Source organism: Babylonia areolata, chromosome 28 (genome assembly GCF_041734735.1).
Source record: "Babylonia areolata isolate BAREFJ2019XMU chromosome 28, ASM4173473v1, whole genome shotgun sequence".
Classification (NCBI taxonomy): Eukaryota; Metazoa; Mollusca; class Gastropoda; order Neogastropoda; family Buccinidae; genus Babylonia; species Babylonia areolata.
In genome coordinates, this window is record NC_134903.1 from 6,118,810 (window position 1) to 6,139,507 (window position 20,698).

At 41.8% G+C, this 20,698-nt stretch overlaps 1 protein-coding gene across 1 annotated transcript; it reads right to left on the minus strand.

The window, feature by feature from the left end:
- Positions 1 to 3,150: 3,150 nt before the first annotated feature.
- LOC143301769 (uncharacterized) lies at positions 3,151 to 20,181 on the minus strand. Its single transcript, XM_076616159.1, has 6 exons — positions 20,054 to 20,181; positions 16,465 to 16,549; positions 6,459 to 6,461; positions 5,462 to 5,594; positions 3,639 to 3,812; positions 3,151 to 3,269 (listed from the first exon to the last, which is right to left on the minus strand). The coding sequence occupies exons 1-6, from the start codon at positions 20,179 to 20,181 to the stop codon at positions 3,151 to 3,153; spliced, it is 642 nt and encodes a 213-aa protein (XP_076472274.1).
- Positions 20,182 to 20,698: the final 517 nt, after the last annotated feature.

Genomic DNA, 20,698 nt, shown 5'->3' on the forward strand with positions numbered 1-20,698 from the left:
GTGCAATGCTACCTGTCCTGTTGGCTGCCTGTGTCAGGTTCATACCTTTTTCTGTGTACAGCCTTTCTATGCTGATCTCTTCCCTCAGATCCGTTCATTGGACGCCACAGGTTCAGGTCTGACACTGTCTGATGTGAACAGTAACTCCTATCTCATTCGTCTGGTTCTTGCTAGGTGTTCTCTGTCCCTCTTGCCTGAAATGAGGTTGATCAATTTGAGATTCCTTGACCTCAGCAGTAACAAGCTGCAGCATGTCAACATGACCTCGTTTATTGGTTTAGAAAATATACAGTCATTGTCTTTGTCCAACAATCCTATACTGTCAGTGTATGCTGACTATTCTTCCGGTTTTCAACAAAATGCTCTTTCGTTGATAGATCTGTCACACACAGCACTGACAAACTTTGATTCAAAAGCATTTACACACTTTTTTCGTTTACAGAAACTTAATTTAACATATACTTCTATTCACACCATAAGTCCTTATGGTTTTCAATACACTCCACAGCTGACTCATCTGTACATAGAGCATAGTCCTGTCAAAACCTTTCCATCTGACATTTTTAAGCAGCTTTCCCATCTACGCTTCATTTCATCACATAACTATAAACTGTGTTGTGATGAAATACTCCCTGAACATTTTCAGGCTTCGTATTGTTTTGCTACCAAAGACGAAATTTCATCGTGTGAAGATTTACTGCAGTCATGGACATACCGTGGGTTCCTGTGGCTGATCACCTGTCTGGCAGTGTCTGGTAACGCCTTCTGTTTCTGTGCACGTTTGTTTGCAAAGGGCATGACCACTTCCAGTGGCTTCAGTGTGTTTGTCACCAACCTTACAATGGCTGACTTTCTGATGGGTGTCTACATGGGTGTTATAGGAGTGGCTGATGAAAGGTTACGTGGCAGATATCTCCATTATGATGACACATGGAAAAACAGCGTGACCTGCACTGTGGCTGGCGTTTTGTCTCTGTTGTCCAGTGAAACATCAGCTTTGATCATCTGCCTGATCACCTTAGATCGATTTATTGTCCTCTGCTTTCCATTCAGCACTTTCCGATTTGAGCGACAATCAGCAGCTGTTGTTTGTCTACTGATCTGGCTGACTGGCTGGTTCCTTGCCTTGTTGCCTTTACTTCCAGTGACATCACACTGGGAGTTTTACAGCCAGACGGGTATCTGTATTCCGCTGCCAGTAACGAAACAAGAGTTCAAAGGAAAATTGTATTCTTTCAGTGTAATGATTGTTCTCAATTTTGTGTTGTTTTTATTCATTTCTGTGGGTCAGGTATTCATTTACTGGTCCATACAGACCAATGCTTTGAAGACTAACTCTACGAAAGTATCACAAGATATAACCATAGCTCAGCGGTTAATAACTATCGCAGTAACAGATTTCTTGTGCTGGTTTCCTATTGGATTGTGTGGAATGTTTGCATTGGCTGGTTTTCCCATTCCTGGTGAAGTGAATGTGGCTTTAGCAATATTTGTATTACCTTTAAACTCTGCTGTTAACCCCTTTATGTATACATTAAACACTTTGACGGAAAAGTGGGGAAAATCCAAAGAATCTCAACTTTTGAAATGGATGGAATCTCATGCAGATCAAATTCGGGTGAAATAGTACCAGCATGTGCTGATTCAGGTACAACTGAAAATGGAAAGTGACTTGAAACGATCCTTAGTTTTCATTGTGCCATCAAATGCAATCATTTAATCTCTCTCTCTCTCTCTCTCTCTCTCTCTCTCTCTCTCTCTCTCTCTCTCTGTGTGTGTGTGTGTGTGTGTGTGTGTGTGTGTTTAAACCACTACTCCACCCCAAGCGCAAATGAGTTTTAAAGGTTGAAAAATAAACCAAGATCTTAATTACACTGTTTTGCACTTCTTTATGGAAAACGAAGACATCGACGCTTGCAAAAACCTCAGTGAAGCAATATTCCTTGTGACCCCGGTATACTTGGTATTCTATTCTAATGTAATCACTGAAGACGTATGGTGTTCTTCTTCTCTATTTGCAATTCGATAGCAATTTGTCAAACACACAAATATACTGAAGCATGTATTTTGTGATATCTTTTACTCGAACTGTTTAATGTTAGATAGAATTTGTAGTGAAACTGCAATTAGTCCTGCATTATCTGAAATTCGGAACTGATAAGCATGTGCTTTGAAGGTAGAAGATGGTCATAGTTTACAAGAATACTTGCTGTTGTCACTTGAAATGCATGTGGCTTTCTGTCATATTCTGATGTTCAGTTCATTCAAGCTGCTCTCTGATTCCCATCCACAACTTTGCTGCACACATTCACGATCTTATTCATGTTCCTTAAAGGAGCACAGAACATTGTTCTTGTGTATACGGGCTTATACACTGACCTTACCAGAATCACTCCCCTCCCCTTTGGTGGGGTTAGTGTTGGGAGTGAAGTGTATATGTACATAATGCCAGAATGACTCTCCTCACCCACAGTGAGCTAAGTAATTTGGTCGCTGGGGAGTAAGGCTAGACATACCCCCCTCATCTTTTGCGATCTTAGTATCAAGGGGTGGGGGGATAAACAGGCTTAAGGACAGAATTACTCACCTTAAATCACAGCTTTGTAATAGGTTTTGGGCCGTGGGGTGGGGGGGGAGGAGGCATAATACCAGAATTACTCCCCTCCTCATATTTTTCAATTTACTAAAAGGGGAGAGGACATGATTTATGTGGACATTATGCCAGATTCACTTCCCTTGCACCCGTAAATGCGTGGGGAGTGATTATGGAACACGGTAATGTTTGCTGGTGCTCAAAATGTACGCACGGACGCACTTTTTGACTTTTTAATACTTCCTGGACAAAATGTAAATAAATAAATGTAAATTTGACAAAAGCAGACACAAGACTTACAAGACATGAATTACAGACGTTTCTTATCAATTAAGATTCTGTGACGCGTGTGGGGCGATTTTAGCCTGGTCTTCCTTGACGAAGGAAGGCCTTGATACAAAGACACCTTGAAGGCCATCCTCAGAAGCTGCTACATTGACGATGCTTAATTTTCTTTACACATGAATAAAAAATGAAAAATAAAAATGAAAAACACACAAAAACAAAAAACAAAAAAACAAAAAACAAAAAAAAAACCAGCAACAAAAAAGTGTCATCTATTTTCGCGCGTTAACGATCCTGAGAAAGTCGTTGGAAAGATAGGAGTCGCCCTCCAGGAAACCATCTATGTCCTCTTTGATGGCCATCTCTGAACTGTGGTTGCCACTCACAAATCCTGAAGCACACAGGAAGAAAGAGGAAACAGACGTCAACGAAAACAACGGAGAGGAAAGGAGAGTAGAAGACAGGAACAGATGGCGAAAGACAGGCAAGAAGACAGTACATGGTGTTGCTGGTGCATGTTATTGGTTGGCTGGTAAACGGAGTGCGCGCGCGTGTGTGTGTAGCGGGAAAGAAAATCCTTTTCAATGACAACCATATTTCCTCAACATGAAAAAAAAAGCATTTGTGATTTCTCACTATGATATACCACGAAGTCAATAACTGCGTCTGCATGCTATATATTTACGTAATTTCGCACATAGAAATCCTAACATTGACTTAGTTGCTGGGGAGATAGCTCGCACTGAATTCAAGGCCTGACCTCCAAAGATGATCCTGGTGTGTCTGGCGATGCTTGGGGTCAGGTTGTCAGCCAACCAGTTGCGTAGGTCTTTGTGCGTGAGCTGCACCTCGAAAGGCATGACCCTTTTGCACGTGTATAATGCCCACAGAGGCTGGTAGACCACCACGACCCGGCTCCAGTCCTCCACGTTGTCTGTTGAATACAACCAAGTACCAGCTCACGAATGAATCATATGGATACTTATATAGCGCCTATCCTCGATCGGAGACCAAGCTCCAAGCGCTTTACAAATACGGGGTCATTTGCACAACAGGCTGCCTACCTGGGTAGCGCCGACTGACGGCTGTCACTGCATGCTCATCATTCGCGTCCGGTGTCGTTCAATCAGATTTCAGGCACGCACACATACACACTCAGACAGACATGTAACACTGTAATGTACTTATTGATGCTGATGGGAATGAATGCATGTATGTGCATGTGCATGAAAGCGTGTGGAAATGCACGCAGTCGCACACGTACATTTACACACAGACACAGTGACACAAACATACAAACACACACAAAGACACAGACACAGACACAATCACACACACACACACACACACACACACACACAGACGAAGACACAGACACACAAACACACACAAAGACACATCATGCACGCACGCACACACACACACACACACACACACACACACACACACACACACCACTGAACACAAATTCTCGGACACAATTACACATTGCCCTTTACCCACCCACTTGCATATTTTCCCTCATATGGTGCAACACAAGCACATACAAAACATTTCACAATTAATAATAGGAATATTAGACTAACACATCAAAATTTGTATTACAGTTAATTATTTTCAATGAGGTGATTCTTCAGTCTGGAGTGGGTCGTCCACGCGTCTCTGCCAATTATGAGGGTGCGCATGCTTGGTAGACGCTCAGGTTTTTCTGTGGGGGTATAGTTCTTTAACTCTCTTGTTGAGCGCCCCAATGATAATGGCGGCCTTCCCGTTGATCTGAGCATCGACGGGTGTGATGGCAGAATGTTAAGAGCGCTGGATTCTCGCCCGAGTTTCTTGAGTTCGATCCCCGGTTTCGGCGCACCTGGTGAAGATTTTTTCGATCTCCCAGGTCAACGTATGTCCAGACCTGATTTTGTGTCTCCACCCCCTTCGTGTGGAAACGCGTGCAGGTGATCAAATACACACGTTAATTAAAGATCCTGCTATCCATGTCAGCGTCCGGTTGGTTATGGAGACAAGAGCATACCCAGCATGCACACCCCTCAAAACGGAGCATGGCTGTCTAAATAGCGGGGTAAAAAGGCTTACACACGTAAAAGCCCACTCGTACAAACAAGAGAGTGTGGGAATTGCTGCCCACGGACGCAGAAGAAGATCTGGGCATCAATGGACAGGCTGCTTGTGATGATGGAGCATGAGTATTTAAACAACAACCCCAAGAGTGAAACCGTCCGCGAGTTTCAGTGAGAATGCTGACGCGTTTCCTGAGCCAGCTGTTGAGAGACACCAGGGAAGAACAAGCAGGCTATTTGTCATTGTTGCTGTCGTTGTAGTTCGTATCGGACAGAAGGGCAAATATACTTGCAAAGAAGAAACAAACCAAAACCAAACACAAAGAGATGTGGGGGGGCGAGTGGGGGGCAGTGGGGGGAGACAAGGGTTGCGTTGGGGAGGGCAGCCTGAATTTCACAAAGACAACAACACAACACTGGTTGTTGTTGTTGTTGTTCTTGCTGTTGTTGTTGTAAACAAACAAATAAACAAAAAGTGATAGAGAATGAATGCCGTGTCTCCACTGACCAGCGATGCATTGCATTTGGCAGTGGAGGACGTCCTGGGTCTGAGAGAGCTCCTTCTCTTGCAGCGTTTCTCCCACACACACCATCACGTTCAGCCCCGCGTCCAGCGCTGCTCGGATCTGGTCACCAGTCTCCTGCATTAAGCCACGATACGTTCGTCACTAGTCCTACAGAGCTCTGGTACGTGTGTGAGAAATCACGGATGAAAGAAGGACCACCCATACACATTAGCATTGAAAAAAAAAAGAATATAAACGAAATAAAATAAACTAACTAGTCAACAAGTAGAATCACAACACACAGTCAACTGGGCTCCAAATTAAACTCTGAACTATTTCAAATAAATTTGATTATCATATAAGGCATTTCAAATGGAAGCAGATGGAACTGTAGATTTTGTAAAGGACATAGGTCAATATGGTTTTAACTGATTATAGATGATATGCATGGGGGTAATTTCATTGCCGCAAATACAAGTCACATTTCTGACATGTTGTTTTCAACCTGCCGAGTCCAAAAATACCACATAGACAAACCTGCATTATCTCAGTTCCGAGATATCGGCATTTGAATTTTGGCACCATTTTTTCAGGTTGCGACCAGCAAAATTAGCGGAAACTGGATATGTCGGGATAATGTGCGTAAGAGATCTTTCCGTATAGTTTTTGACCTCCAGATTAAAAATGCTACATAAATAGACCTGCATCAACTCAGATCCGAGATATCGCCATTTGAAATTTTTCACTATTTTTTCAGGTCGCGGCTTGCAAAATTGGCGGAAAATGGACATGTGGGAATAATGTGTGTAGCACATCTTTCTGTATAGTTTTTGATCTCCAGAGTCCAAAAATACCAGAGAAATAGACCTGCATCAACCGAGTTCCGAGATATCTGAATTTCAAATTTGTCACTATTTTTTCAGGTCGCGGCCTACAAAATTGGCGGAAAATTGAGATGTTGGGATAATGTGTGTATGACATCTTTCTGTATAGTTTTACCTCCTGAGACCAAAAATACCACATAAAGAGACCTGCATCAACTGACTTCCGAGATATCGGCATTTAAAATTTGACACTATTTTTTTCAGGTTGCAGCCTGCAAAATTGGCGGAAAATGGACATGTCGGGATAATGTGTGTAGCACATCTTTCTGTATAGGTTTTGACCTCCCGAGTCCAAAAATACCACATAAACAGTGCTGCGTCAACTCAATTCTCAGATATTGGCATTTGAAATTTGGCACTATTCTTTCAGGTCGCAGCCTGCAAAATTCGCGGAAAATGGACATTTCGTGAAAATATGTGTAAGACATCTTTCTGTATAGTTTTTCCCTCCCGAGTCCAAAAATACCACATAAACAGTCCTGCATCAACTCAGTTCTGAGATATCGGCATTTGAAATTTCACACTATTTTTTCAGGTCATGCCTTCAAAATTGGCGGGAAATGGACATGTCGGGATAATATGTATAATACATCTTTCTGTATAGTTTTCGACCTCCCGAGTCCAAAAATACCACATAAACAGACCAGCATCAACTAAATTCCGAGATATCGGCTTTTAAAATTTGACACTATTGTTTCAGGTCGCGGCCTACAAAATTGACGTAAAATGGACATGTCGGGATAATGTGTGTAGCACATCTTTCTGTATACTTTGACCTCCCGAGTCCAAAAATTCCATATAAACAGTCGTACGTCAACTCAATTCTGAGATATCGGCATTTGAAATTTGGCACTATTCTTTCAGGTCACGGTCTTCAAAATTAGTATAGTTTTTAGCCTCCCGAGTCCAAAAATACCACATAAACAGACCTGCATCAAATAAATTCAGAGATATCGGCATTTAAAATTTGACACTATTTTTTCAGGTCAACTCAATTCCGAGATATCAGCATTTGAAAATGGCCACTATTTTTTCAGGTCGCCACCTTCAAAATTGGTGGAAAATGATAATGTCGGGTTAATGTGTGCAAGACATCTTTCTGTATAGTTTTTGACCTCCCGAGTCCAAAAATACCACATAAAAAGACCTACGTCAACTCAATTCTGAGATATCGGCATTTGAAATTTGGCACTATTCTTTCAGGTCGCGGCCTTCAAAATTGACGGAAAATGGACCTTTCGTGATAATATGTGAAAGACAGCTTTGTGTATAGTTTTTGACCTCCCGAGTCCAAAAATACCACATAAAGAGACCTACGTCAACTCAATTCTGAGATATCGGCATTTGAAATTTGGCACTATTCTTTCAGGTCGCGGCCTTCAAAATTGGCGGAAATTGGACATTTCGTGATAATATGTGTAATACATCTTTCTCTATAGTTTCCGCATTTAAAATTAGGCGCTATTTTTCCAGGTCACGGAATGCAAAATTGAAGAAAAATGGACATGTCGGGATAACATGTGTAACACATCTTTCTGTATAGTTTTTGACCTCCCGAGTCCAAAAACACCACATAAAAAGACTTGAGTCAACTCAGTTCCGAGATATGCGCATTTGAAATTAGAAGCTATTTTTCCAGGTCGGGGCCTGCAAAATTCACGAAAAATGGACATATCGAGATAACATGTGTAGCACATCTTTCTGTATAGTTTTTGACCACATAAAAAGACTTACGTCAACTGAGTTCCGAGATATCCGTATTTGAAAGCAAGCACTATTTTTTTTATACAGAAAGATGTGCAACACATGTTCCAGGCCATGGTCTGCAAAATTGACGAAAAATGGACATGTCGGGATAACATGTGTAGCACATCTTTCAGTATAGTTTTTGACCTCCCGAGTCCAAAAATACCACATAAAATGACTTGCGTCATCTCAGTTCCGAGATATCCGCATTTGAAATTAGGCGCTATTTTTCCAGGTCGCATGGACATGTCGGGATAACATGTGTAGCACACCTTTCTGTATAGTTTTTGACCTCCCAGTTCAAAAATACCACATAAAAAGACTTGCGTCAACTCAGTTCCGAGATATCCGCATTTGAAATTATGCGCTATTTTTCCAGGTCGCGGCCTGCAAAATTGACGAAAAATGGACATGTCGGGATCACATGTGTAGCACATCTTTCTGTATAGTTTTTGACCCCACGAGTCCAAAAATACCACAAAAAAAGACTTGTGTCAACTCATTTCCGAGATATCTGCATTTGAAATTAGGCGCTATTTTTCCAGGTCGCAGCCTGCAAAACTGACGAAAAATGGACATGTCGGGATATCATGTGTAGCACATCTTTCTGTATAGTTTTTGACCTCCCGAGTCCAAAAATACCACATAAAAAGAGACTTGCGTCAACTCAGTTCCGAGATATCCGCATTTCAAATTAGGCGCTATTTTTCCAGGTCGCAGTGTGCAAAATTGACGAAAAATGGACATATCGGGATAACATGTGTAGCACATCTTTCTGTATAGTTTTTGACCTCCCGAGTCCAAAAATACCACATAAAAAGACTTGCGTCAACTCAGCTCCGAGATATCCGCATTTGAAATTATGCGCTATTTTTAAAGGTCGCAGTGTGCAAAATTGACGAAAAATGGACATGTCGGGATCACATGTGTAGCACATCTTTCTGTATAGTTTTTGACCCCACGAGTCCAAAAATACCACAAAAAAAGACTTGTGTCAACTCAGTTCCGAGATATCTGCATTTGAAATTAGGCGCTATTTTTCCAGGTCGCGGCCTGCAAAACTGACGAAAAATGGACATGTCGGGATATCATGTGTAGCACATCTTTCTGTATAGTTTTTGACCTCCCGAGTCCAAAAATACCACATAAAAAGAGACTTGCGTCAACTCAGTTCCGAGATATCCGCATTTCAAATTAGGCGCTATTTTTCCAGGTCGCGGTGTGCAAAATTGACGAAAAATGGACATATCGGGATAACATGTGTAGCACATCTTTCTGTATAGTTTTTGACCTCCCGAGTCCAAAAATACCACATAAACAGTCCTGCGTCAACTCAGTTCCGAGATATCGGCATTTGAAATTAGGGGCTATTTTTCCAGGTCGCGGCCTGCAAATTTGACGAAAAATGGACATATCAGGATAACATGTGCAGGACATCTTCTGTATAGTTTTTGACCTCCCGAGTCCAAAAATACCACATAAAAAGACTTACGTCAACTGAGTTCCGAGATATCCGCATTTGAAAGCAAGCACTATTTTTTTTTATACAGAAAGATGTGCAACACATGTTCCAGGCCATGGTCTGCAAAATTGACGAAAAATGGACATGTCGGGATAACATGTGTAGCACATTTTTCTGTATAGTTTTTGACCTCCCGAGTCCAAAAATACCACATGAAATGACTTGCGTCATCTCAGTTCCGAGATATCCGCATTTGAAATTAGGCGCTATTTTTCCAGGTCGCATGGACATGTCGGGATAACATGTGTAGCACACCTTTCTGTATAGTTTTTGACCTCCCAGTTCAAAATACCACATAAAAAGACTTGCGTCAACTCAGTTCCGAGATATCCGCATTTGAAATTATGCGCTATTTTTCAAGGTCGCAGTGTGCAAAATTGACGAAAAATGGACATGTCGGGATCACATGTGTAGCACATCTTTCTGTATAGTTTTTGACCCCACGAGTCCAAAAATACCACAAAAAAAGACTTGTGTCAACTCATTTCCGAGATATCTGCATTTGAAATTAGGCGCTATTTTTCCAGGTCGCGGCCTGCAAAACTGACGAAAAATGGACATGTCGGGATATCATGTGTAGCACATCTTTCTGTATAGTTTTTGACCTCCCGAGTCCAAAAATACCACATAAAAAGAGACTTGCGTCAACTCAGTTCCGAGATATCCGCATTTCAAATTAGGCGCTATTTTTCCAGGTCGCAGTGTGCAAAATTGACGAAAAATGGACATATCGGGATAACATGTGTAGCACATCTTTCTGTATAGTTTTTGACCTCCCAAGTCCAAAAATACCACATAAAAAGACTTGCGTCAACTCAGCTCCGAGATATCCGCATTTGAAATTATGCGCTATTTTTAAAGGTCGCAGTGTGCAAAATTGACGAAAAATGGACATGTCGGGATCACATGTGTAGCACATCTTTCTGTATAGTTTTTGACCCCACGAGTCCAAAAATACCACAAAAAAAGACTTGTGTCAACTCAGTTCCGAGATATCTGCATTTGAAATTAGGCGCTATTTTTCCAGGTCGCGGCCTGCAAAACTGACGAAAAATGGACATGTCGGGATATCATGTGTAGCACATCTTTCTGTATAGTTTTTGACCTCCCGAGTCCAAAAATACCACATAAAAAGAGACTTGCGTCAACTCAGTTCCGAGATATCCGCATTTCAAATTAGGCGCTATTTTTCCAGGTCGCGGTGTGCAAAATTGACGAAAAATGGACATATCGGGATAACATGTGTAGCACATCTTTCTGTATAGTTTTTGACCTCCCGAGTCCAAAAATACACATAAACAGTCCTGCGTCAACTCAGTTCCGAGATATCGGCATTTGAAATTAGGGGCTATTTTTCCAGGTCGCGGCCTGCAAATTTGACGAAAAATGGACATATCAGGATAACATGTGCAGGACATCTTTCTGTATAGTTTTTGACCTCCCGAGTCCAAAAATACCACATAAAAAGACTTACGTCAACTGAGTTCCGAGATATCCGCATTTGAAAGCAAGCACTATTTTTTTTTATACAGAAAGATGTGCAACACATGTTCCAGGCCATGGTCTGCAAAATTGACGAAAAATGGACATGTCGGGATAACATGTGTAGCACATTTTTCTGTATAGTTTTTGACCTCCCGAGTCCAAAAATACCACATGAAATGACTTGCGTCATCTCAGTTCCGAGATATCCGCATTTGAAATTAGGCGCTATTTTTCCAGGTCGCATGGACATGTCGGGATAACATGTGTAGCACACCTTTCTGTATAGTTTTTGACCTCCCAGTTCAAAAATACCACATAAAAAGACTTGCGTCAACTCAGTTCCGAGATATCCGCATTTGAAATTATGCGCTATTTTTCAAGGTCGCAGTGTGCAAAATTGACGAAAAATGGACATATCGGGATAACATGTGTAGCACATCTTTCTGTATAGTTTTTGACCTCCCGAGTCCAAAAATACCACATAAAAAGACTTGCGTCAACTCAGCTCCGAGATATCCGCATTTGAAATTATGCGCTATTTTTAAAGGTCGCAGTGTGCAAAATTGACGAAAAATGGACATGTCGGGATCACATGTGTAGCACATCTTTCTGTATAGTTTTTGACCCCACGAGTCCAAAAATACCACAAAAAAAGACTTGTGTCAACTCAGTTCCGAGATATCTGCATTTGAAATTAGGCGCTATTTTTCCAGGTCGCGGCCTGCAAAACTGACGAAAAATGGACATGTCGGGATATCATGTGTAGCACATCTTTCTGTATAGTTTTTGACCTCCCGAGTCCAAAAATACCACATAAAAAGAGACTTGCGTCAACTCAGTTCCGAGATATCCGCATTTCAAATTAGGCGCTATTTTTCCAGGTCGCGGTGTGCAAAATTGACGAAAAATGGACATATCGGGATAACATGTGTAGCACATCTTTCTGTATAGTTTTTGACCTCCCGAGTCCAAAAATACCACATAAACAGTCCTGCGTCAACTCAGTTCCGAGATATCGGCATTTGAAATTAGGGGCTATTTTTCCAGGTCGCGGCCTGCAAATTTGACGAAAAATGGACATATCAGGATAACATGTGCAGGACATCTTCTGTATAGTTTTTGACCTCCCGAGTCCAAAAATACCACATAAAAAGACTTACGTCAACTGAGTTCCGAGATATCCGCATTTGAAAGCAAGCACTATTTTTTTTATACAGAAAGATGTGCAACACATGTTCCAGGCCATGGTCTGCAAAATTGACGAAAAATGGACATGTCGGGATAACATGTGTAGCACATCTTTCAGTATAGTTTTTGACCTCCCGAGTCCAAAAATACCACATAAAAAGAGACTTGCGTCAACTCAGTTCCGAGATATCCGCATTTGAAATTATGCGCTATTTTTCAAGGTCGCAGTGTGCAAAATTGACGAAAAATGGACATGTCGGGATAACATGTGTAGCACACCTTTCTGTATAGTTTTTGACCTCCCAGTTCAAAAATACCACATAAAAAGACTTGCGTCAACTCAGTTCCGAGATATCCGCATTTGAAATTAGGCGCTATTTTTCCAGGTCGCGGCCTGCAAAATTAACGAAAAATGGACATGTCGGGATAACATGTGTAGCACATCTTTCTGTATAGTTTTTGACCTCCCGAGTCCAAAAATACCACATGAAATGACTTGCGTCATCTCAGTTCCGAGATATCCGCATTTGAAATTAGGCGCTATTTTTCCAGGTCGCATGGACATGTCGGGATAACATGTGTAGCACACCTTTCTGTATAGTTTTTGACCTCCCACTTCAAAAATACCACATAAAAAGACTTGCGTCAACTCAGTTCCGAGATATCCGCATTTGAAATTAGGCGCTATTTTTCCAGGTCGCGGCCTGCAAAATTGACGAAAAATGGACATGTCGGGATAGCATGGTAATACATCTTTCTATATATTTTTTTGACCTCCCGAGTCCAACAATACCACATAAACAGTCCTGCGTCAACTCAATTCTGAGATATCGGCATTTGAAATTTGGCACCATTCTTTCGGGTCACTGCCTTCAAAATTGGCGGAAAATGGACATTTCGGGATAATGTGTGTAAGACATCTTTCTATATAGTTTTTGAGCTCCTGAGTCCAAAAATACCACATAAAAAGAGACTTGCGTCAACTCAGTTCCGAGATATCCGCATTTCAAATTAGGCGCTATTTTTCCAGGTCGCGGTGTGCAAAATTGACGAAAAATGGACATATCGGGATAACATGTGTAGCACATCTTTCTGTATAGTTTTTGACCTCCCGAGTCCAAAAATACCACATAAAAAGACTTGCGTCAACTCAGCTCCGAGATATCCGCATTTGAAATTATGCGCTATTTTTCAAGGTCGCAGTGTGCAAAATTGACGAAAAATGGACATGTCGGGATAACATGTGTAGCACACCTTTCTGTATAGTTTTTGACCTCCCAGTTCAAAAATACCACATAAAAAGACTTGCGTCAACTCAGTTCCGAGATATCCGCATTTGAAATTAGGCGCTATTTTTCCAGGTCGCGGCCTGCAAAATTAACGAAAAATGGACATGTCGGGATAACATGTGTAGCACATCTTTCTGTATAGTTTTTGACCTCCCGAGTCCAAAAATACCACATGAAATGACTTGCGTCATCTCAGTTCCGAGATATCCGCATTTGAAATTAGGCGCTATTTTTCCAGGTCGCATGGACATGTCGGGATAACATGTGTAGCACACCTTTCTGTATAGTTTTTGACCTCCCACTTCAAAAATACCACATAAAAAGACTTGCGTCAACTCAGTTCCGAGATATCCGCATTTGAAATTAGGCGCTATTTTTCCAGGTCGCGGCCTGCAAAATTGACGAAAAATGGACATGTCGGGATAGCATGGGTAATACATCTTTCTATATATTTTTTTGACCTCCCGAGTCCAACAATACCACATAAACAGTCCTGCGTCAACTCAATTCTGAGATATCGGCATTTGAAATTTGGCACCATTCTTTCGGGTCACTGCCTTCAAAATTGGCGGAAAATGGACATTTCGGGATAATGTGTGTAAGACATCTTTCTATATAGTTTTTGAGCTCCTGAGTCCAAAAATACCACATAAACAGACCTGCATCAACTAAATTCCGAGATATATCAGCATTTAAAATTTGACACTATTTTTTCAGGTCGCGGCCTACAAAATTGGCGGAAAATGGACACGTCGGGATAATGTGTGTACCACATCTTTCTGTATAGTTTTTGACCTCCCGAGTCCAAAAATACCACATAAACAGTCTTGCGTCAACTCAATTCTGAGATATCGTCATTTGAAATTTGGCACTATTCTTTCAGGTCGATGCCTTCAATATTGGCGGAAAATGGACATTTCGGGATAATGTGTGTAAGACATCTTTCTGTATAGTTTTTGACCTCCCGAGTCCAAAAATACCACATAAACAGACCTGCATCAACTGAATTCCGAGATTTCGGCATTTGAAATTTTACTTCTTTTTTTTTCACGTCGCAGCCTGCAAAATTGGTGGAAAAAGGACATGTCGGGATATTGCGTGTAGCACATCTTTCTGTATAGTTTTTGACCTCCAGAGTCCAAAAATACCACAGAAATAGACGTCCATCAACTGAGGTCCGAGATACCTGAATTTCAAATTTGTCACTATTTCTTCAGGTCACAGCCTACAAAACTAATGGAAAATTGAGATGTTGGGATAATGTGTGTAAGACACCTTTCTGTATAATTTTTGACCTCCCGAGTCCAAAAATACCACATAAACAGACCGGTATCAACTCAATTCTGTGATATTGGCATTTGAAATTTGGCACTATTCTTTCAGGTCGCGGCCTTCCAAATTCGCGGAAAATGGACATTTCGGGAAAATATGTGTAAGGCATCTTTCTGTATAGTTTTTGACCTCCCGAGTCCAAAAATACCACATAAGCAGTCCTGCTTCAACTCAGTTATGAGATATCGGCATTTGAAACTTGACACTATTTTTTTAGGTCGCCGCCTTCAAAATTGGCGGAAAAAGGACATGTCGGGATAATATGTGTAATACATCTTTCTGTATAGTTTTTGACCTCCCGAGTCCAAAAATACCACATAAACAGACCTGCATCAACTCAATTCCAGGATATCGGCATTTGAAATTTGGCACTATTTTTTCAGGTCGTCGCCTTCAAAATTGGCGGAAAATGGACATGTCGGGATAATATGTGTAAGACATCTTTCTATATAGTTTTTGACCTCCCGAGTCGAAAAATACCACCTAAATGGACCTGCATCGTCTCAGTTCCTAGATATCCGCATTCGAAATTTGGCACTTTTATTTCAGGGGGCAGCCTGCAAAAGTGACGAAAAATGGACATTTCGGGATAATGTGTGTATCACATCTTTCTGTAGAGCTTTTGATATCCCGAGTTTATAAATACCACATAAACAGACCTACATCAACTCTGTTCCGAGATATCCGCATTTGAAATTTGGCACTATTTTTTCAGGTTTTTATTTCTGTGTGTGTGGTGTGTGTGTGTGTGTGTGTGTGTGTGTGTGTGTGTGTGTGAGTAGAATATTTTTTTTATTGTCACAAAACCTAAAGTCTATAAGACACAATGAAATATAAACATGCGCATATTAAGAATAGAAACATTCGTGAACAAATTTCGCCAGCCTTGGCTGTAATTCTGTAAGAAGGATCAATTTACTACGTTTTGGATTTGGACGATATATATCGATTACGAATCTGTGTCTGTAAATACTTTACACAATTTTCTAAAAGGTGAATCTCATCTTCTAAACTGTTACAAGTATCACACAGTCTTTGTTCTTTCGGTGTATCTGTATATCTTCCCTGTTCGATTTTTAAGTCATGGGCGCTGATTCGTTGCATGGTCAATGCTTTCCTGTGTTGAAACATTTTCTGTATTCATTAAATACGGTTCAGTTTTATCATGTCACAGCATTCTTGTGTGTGCCGTTCGTCACTAGTCATACAGTCATCTCCAGCATTGAGCCATGACAATTCGTCACTTGTCCTACAGAGTTGTGTTACGTGTGTGAGAAATCACGGATGAAAGAAGGACCACTCATACACAGTATTGTATGGTCACAGACATGGTCGTGGGTTCTTTCACATGCGCTAAGTACATGCTACACCACGGGACATCAGTTTATCGTCTCATGCGAATGGCTAACCGGTTCAGCAGACCACTACAAAAGGACTAGTGGATGGGAGGTAGGGAGGGAAGGGGGCGAGAGAGAAAATACCGGTAGAGTGAGGGATTTGAACCAGTGCGCCCGAGCGGACATGTCACTTCCACTAAGCCACCCCATCACTGCACCCACCTTACACCTCTCCTTCGCCGCCTTCCTCCTCTCCCCGCGACCCACGATGATCCAGTGGGCTCCAATGTCTTTGACCTTCTCGGGGCTGGTCAGCACGGTTGCAGGAGAAATGTAGGTCAAGGTTAAAGTTTGTAGCACGTGGAGTGTCGTCGTCAACGTCGTCGTCGTCGTCGTGAACATTTAAGTCGACGTTCGGCGGTGTTGTTGTCCCCACCTCCCACCCTTAAACAGTTCCCCACCTCATCCTCATCCCTTCTCCAGCATTCCCCTTCACCCCCACACCTCCTCACCACCCCCCTGTCCTTATGAGCAGAGTTTATGCACAGTAATGTGGTTATGGTAACCTTGGTGATGTCCATGATGATGATGACGACGAAGACTGCGATAATGATGATGACCACGTCGAAGATGATGACAATGATAATGATGATGATGGTGGTGATGGTGGATGATAATGATGGTGTTACTGTCATCATGTCCGTCACCATTTTGTGCCAACAGCACCACTGTCGTCACCACGCCTTTCACCAGCCGACAAGTGTTGTGATCAGTACAAAGACAGCATAGCATCATAACCGTCGTCGTCATCGTTATCAGCAACAAGAGCATTGAAGTCATGTAGTGTAAATCAGTGAGTGATGATGATAACGATGTACATTTTCAAACCTTTCAAAAACGCTTTTCAGTAGCACGTCAGTCAGATACAAATCACACAAGAGCACACACACACACACACACACACACACACACACACACACACACACACACACACACACACACACATCCATACATCCATCCACCCATCCGTCTATACATACATACATAGAAACAGTTGTGAGTCTATAGATTGTACACAGGCAATGAAGTTCCTCAAGTATACCTCTAGAGACTGCTTGCAATGGAACGTGTTTTGTTGTTGTTGTTGTTTTTCTTTTTTAGATTTGATTTTAAGGATGAGTGTGAACGACGCTGTGTAAATCCGAATGCCGTGTGCATACGTGCGTGCGTATCTGCACTAGTGAGCATGATTGCATGTTCGTTCGTTCTTTTGTTTAACGTCTGTCGACAACTGTCATTTTAGACGACAAGCCAACACCTTCGCCACCCCACACATTCCTCAAATCATCACCCTGTTCCTCTCTCCTCAATTAGCAAATGAAATAAAATAAAATGAAACAAAGCAACTAACTTAATGAAATAAAATAAAATGAAACAAAGCAACTAACTTGTCAACCAGTAAAATTACAACAAAGAGTTAATGGAGCTCCTAAATAAACTCAAAACTATTTCAAACACAAGTTGATTGTCATACAAAATGTTTGTAATGGAAGCAGATGGCACTGCAGATTTTGTAAATGAAAGAAGCAAATATATTTTTAACTGTTCACATTCACAGATTGTATGCACGGGGGTGATTTTATTACCACAAATGCAAGTGACTTTAGAAGTATATTTTGTTTTTAATGGCACCCAGTGAAGACTGGTGAACCTTCTGCAACTGTAATGCCCTTTTGTTTTTGTTTGTTTGTTTGACGCAGTCAAAGAACCAAAAGGCAGCCGTCTAGGACGAGGAAGATCATGGATGGGGCAAGCAGAAGACACAATCCAGCTAGTATGCCGACTACAATACCTGAAAGAAACAAAAGAATGGGAGAAAAACCCCGAATACCTCAACCATCTATTCAACACAGCCATTTCACCCACTCTAGGAAGACATTGTCGGGAATGGCCAGAGGGCAAAACTGATGCGGAAGTCAAGCTACTCATAGAAGAAAACAGTAAAGAAGAGGGCATCATCATATACACAGATGGCTCAGTCACCAAAGACCAGTCGGGTTGGGGATTCACTGCGAAACATAATGGAAAAACAGTTAGGTAAAACCTCCAGCCCAACGATGGAAGTTGAAGCTGTGACACGTGCCCTCCAGTGGCTATCGTCCATCCACACGCCCGGAAACCAACCTGCCATGATTCTAACCGACTCAATGAACCTCATACAGAAAATTGAAAACGGAATGGGAAGCCCAGAGTGGCATAAGGCAATGCGCAACTTTCAGATTAAAAAACTCACATAGTCATACTGCCCGGAACATGCAGGAGTTAAGGGAAATGAGCGAGCTGACAGACTTGCTGGTAACGCAACATCAACGAGCGGCCTACATCTAGGAAAATCGGAAATCCTCAGAAAAGTCAAAGAATATCAAAAAGAACAGGTACAAGGCCATCACACCATCGATCGCCTCAAAGAAATAAAAGCAGAGAGAGGGAGTGGCCGTAAGTCGAACATGAAAGGTAGAGCACGATGCTTTGCAAATCAAACAAATATCGGCATCATTTCCAAACCAACATTGCGCAAATATCTTCAAAACGGAACAGAGTCTCTGTGGGCTTTTCCAAATACAGTAGACTGAGCAACACACTAGACGCCACGTTTTTGGCATCAGAGATCTTTTCTCTTGCGGCCAATCAGTGGCAGCCTCTGTGCGTGTGTGTATGTGTGTGTTTGTGTGGATGTGTGGGTCTGTGTGTTTGAGTGCGTTTGTGCATGCGCAAGGGTGTAAATGTACACAAGTGTCAGAAGAGTTCTGTGCACGTGCGTATGTTTGTGTGTGTGCGTGTGTGAGGGGGAGGTGGGGGTGCCGGGGGGAGGGGGGGGGGGTTGAGGATGAGGTATGTGAGTGTACACTGTGGGAGCAACGGGATATTGGAACGTGCGGGTGTATATATATATATATATATATATATATATATATATATATATATATATATATATATATATCTTTGTATATATGTGTGGGGAGTTAGGGGTGGGGGATATGGGCGTATGTGTGTGTGCTTGTACAAGTAAGTGTTCATGTGTGTGTGTGTGTGTGTGTGTGTGTGTGTGTGTGTGTGTGTGTGCCGTGGAAGCTGCGATACGTAGCCTAGAAATGAGTGTGTGGAGGACGGGGGTAGAGAAGGTGCAGGGTAATGTGTGTGTGTGTGTGTGTGTGTGTGTGTGTGTGTGTGTGTGTGTGTGTGTGTGTGTGTTGGGGCTCATGTACGTTTATGTGTATTTGACTGTGCTTTCATATCTGTGAAACTGCATGTTTGGTGCATATCTGTTATGCATGTGTGGGTGTATGTATGAATGTGTATCTTCATGTTTTACATTTATTTGCTTATTTATGATCAGTTGTCTTCTTTCTTTCTTTCTTTATTTATTATTACTACTACCTTTTTCATATTAAAATTATTATTTATTTATTTATCTATTTATGTATTTATTTACTTATTTATGTACGCTTATCTATTATTTATTCACCTTTTTTTTTTCTCAAGGCCTGACTAAACGCGTTGGGCTACGCCGCTGGTCAGGCATCTGCTTGGCAGATGTGGTGTAGCGTATATGGATTTGTCCGAACGCAGTGAAGCCTCCTTGAGCTACTGAAACTGAAACTGTTTGTTTTTGTTGTTGTTGTTTGTTTGTTTGTTTTTTTGTTTGTTGTTTAATAAAGAAAACATACAATTACATGTGTGCTCGAGCTTGTTTGTGTGCTTGCGAGCACGCGGGCAGGCATGTGTTGCATGCGTGCGTGCTTGCGTTTACCTGAGGGTGTGAGGTTGTTCCCCCATGCAGCAATAGTCGGCGGCCAGTGAGACGTTGGGTTTGGACAGTCGGCCAGCAAAGGTCTGCAGGAAGGTAGGCGGGGGTGCCACCACGATCTCTGCCAGCATGCGGAAGTTTTGTGTTGTGTTGTATTGTATTGCATTGCATTGTACTGTATTGTATTGTGGTGTATTATACGGTATTGCATTGTATTGTATGTGTTGTGTTGCACTGTATTATATTGTACTGTATTGCATTGTATTGTATTACGTTGCGGTGTAGTGTGGTGTATTGTATTGGAATTGTATTGTATTGAATTGGATTACATTGCGTTGTGGTGTGGTGTATTGTATTGCATTGTATTGCATTACAGTTGGCCCCCGGGGTGTGTCTACCCATGCATGCGAAGTCTGGATCCGGCAGAATCTGCGGAAGAAACCTATCGGTTCAACGGAGAGGAAGGCGGTTACAGCAACGCACTGTGGAGTGCAGAGAGCAAGATGAGACACCGAAAGGATATCTTGGTCATCCACTGCATCCGTGCTCATCCTCCAGTCGTCTCGACTTAGTCTTGCCACTGGAAATTGGTGGACCCGGACGAGAGAGTGAGGTCGACGTTGCGCAACTCCTCTTCACTTTAAACAA

Coding starts and splice junctions, on each gene's coding strand:
- LOC143301769 (XM_076616159.1), bottom strand. CDS start 20,181: ATGCTGGCAGAGATCGTGGTGGCACCCCCGCCTACCTTCCTGCAGACC. Junction 16,550..20,053: donor GAACAACCTCACACCCTCAG/GTAAACGCAAGC, acceptor CGTGCTGACCAG/CCCCGAGAAGGTCAAAGACA. Junction 3,270..3,638: donor CACCAGGATCATCTTTGGAG/GTCAGGCCTTGA, acceptor TGTGTGCTTCAG/GATTTGTGAGTGGCAACCAC.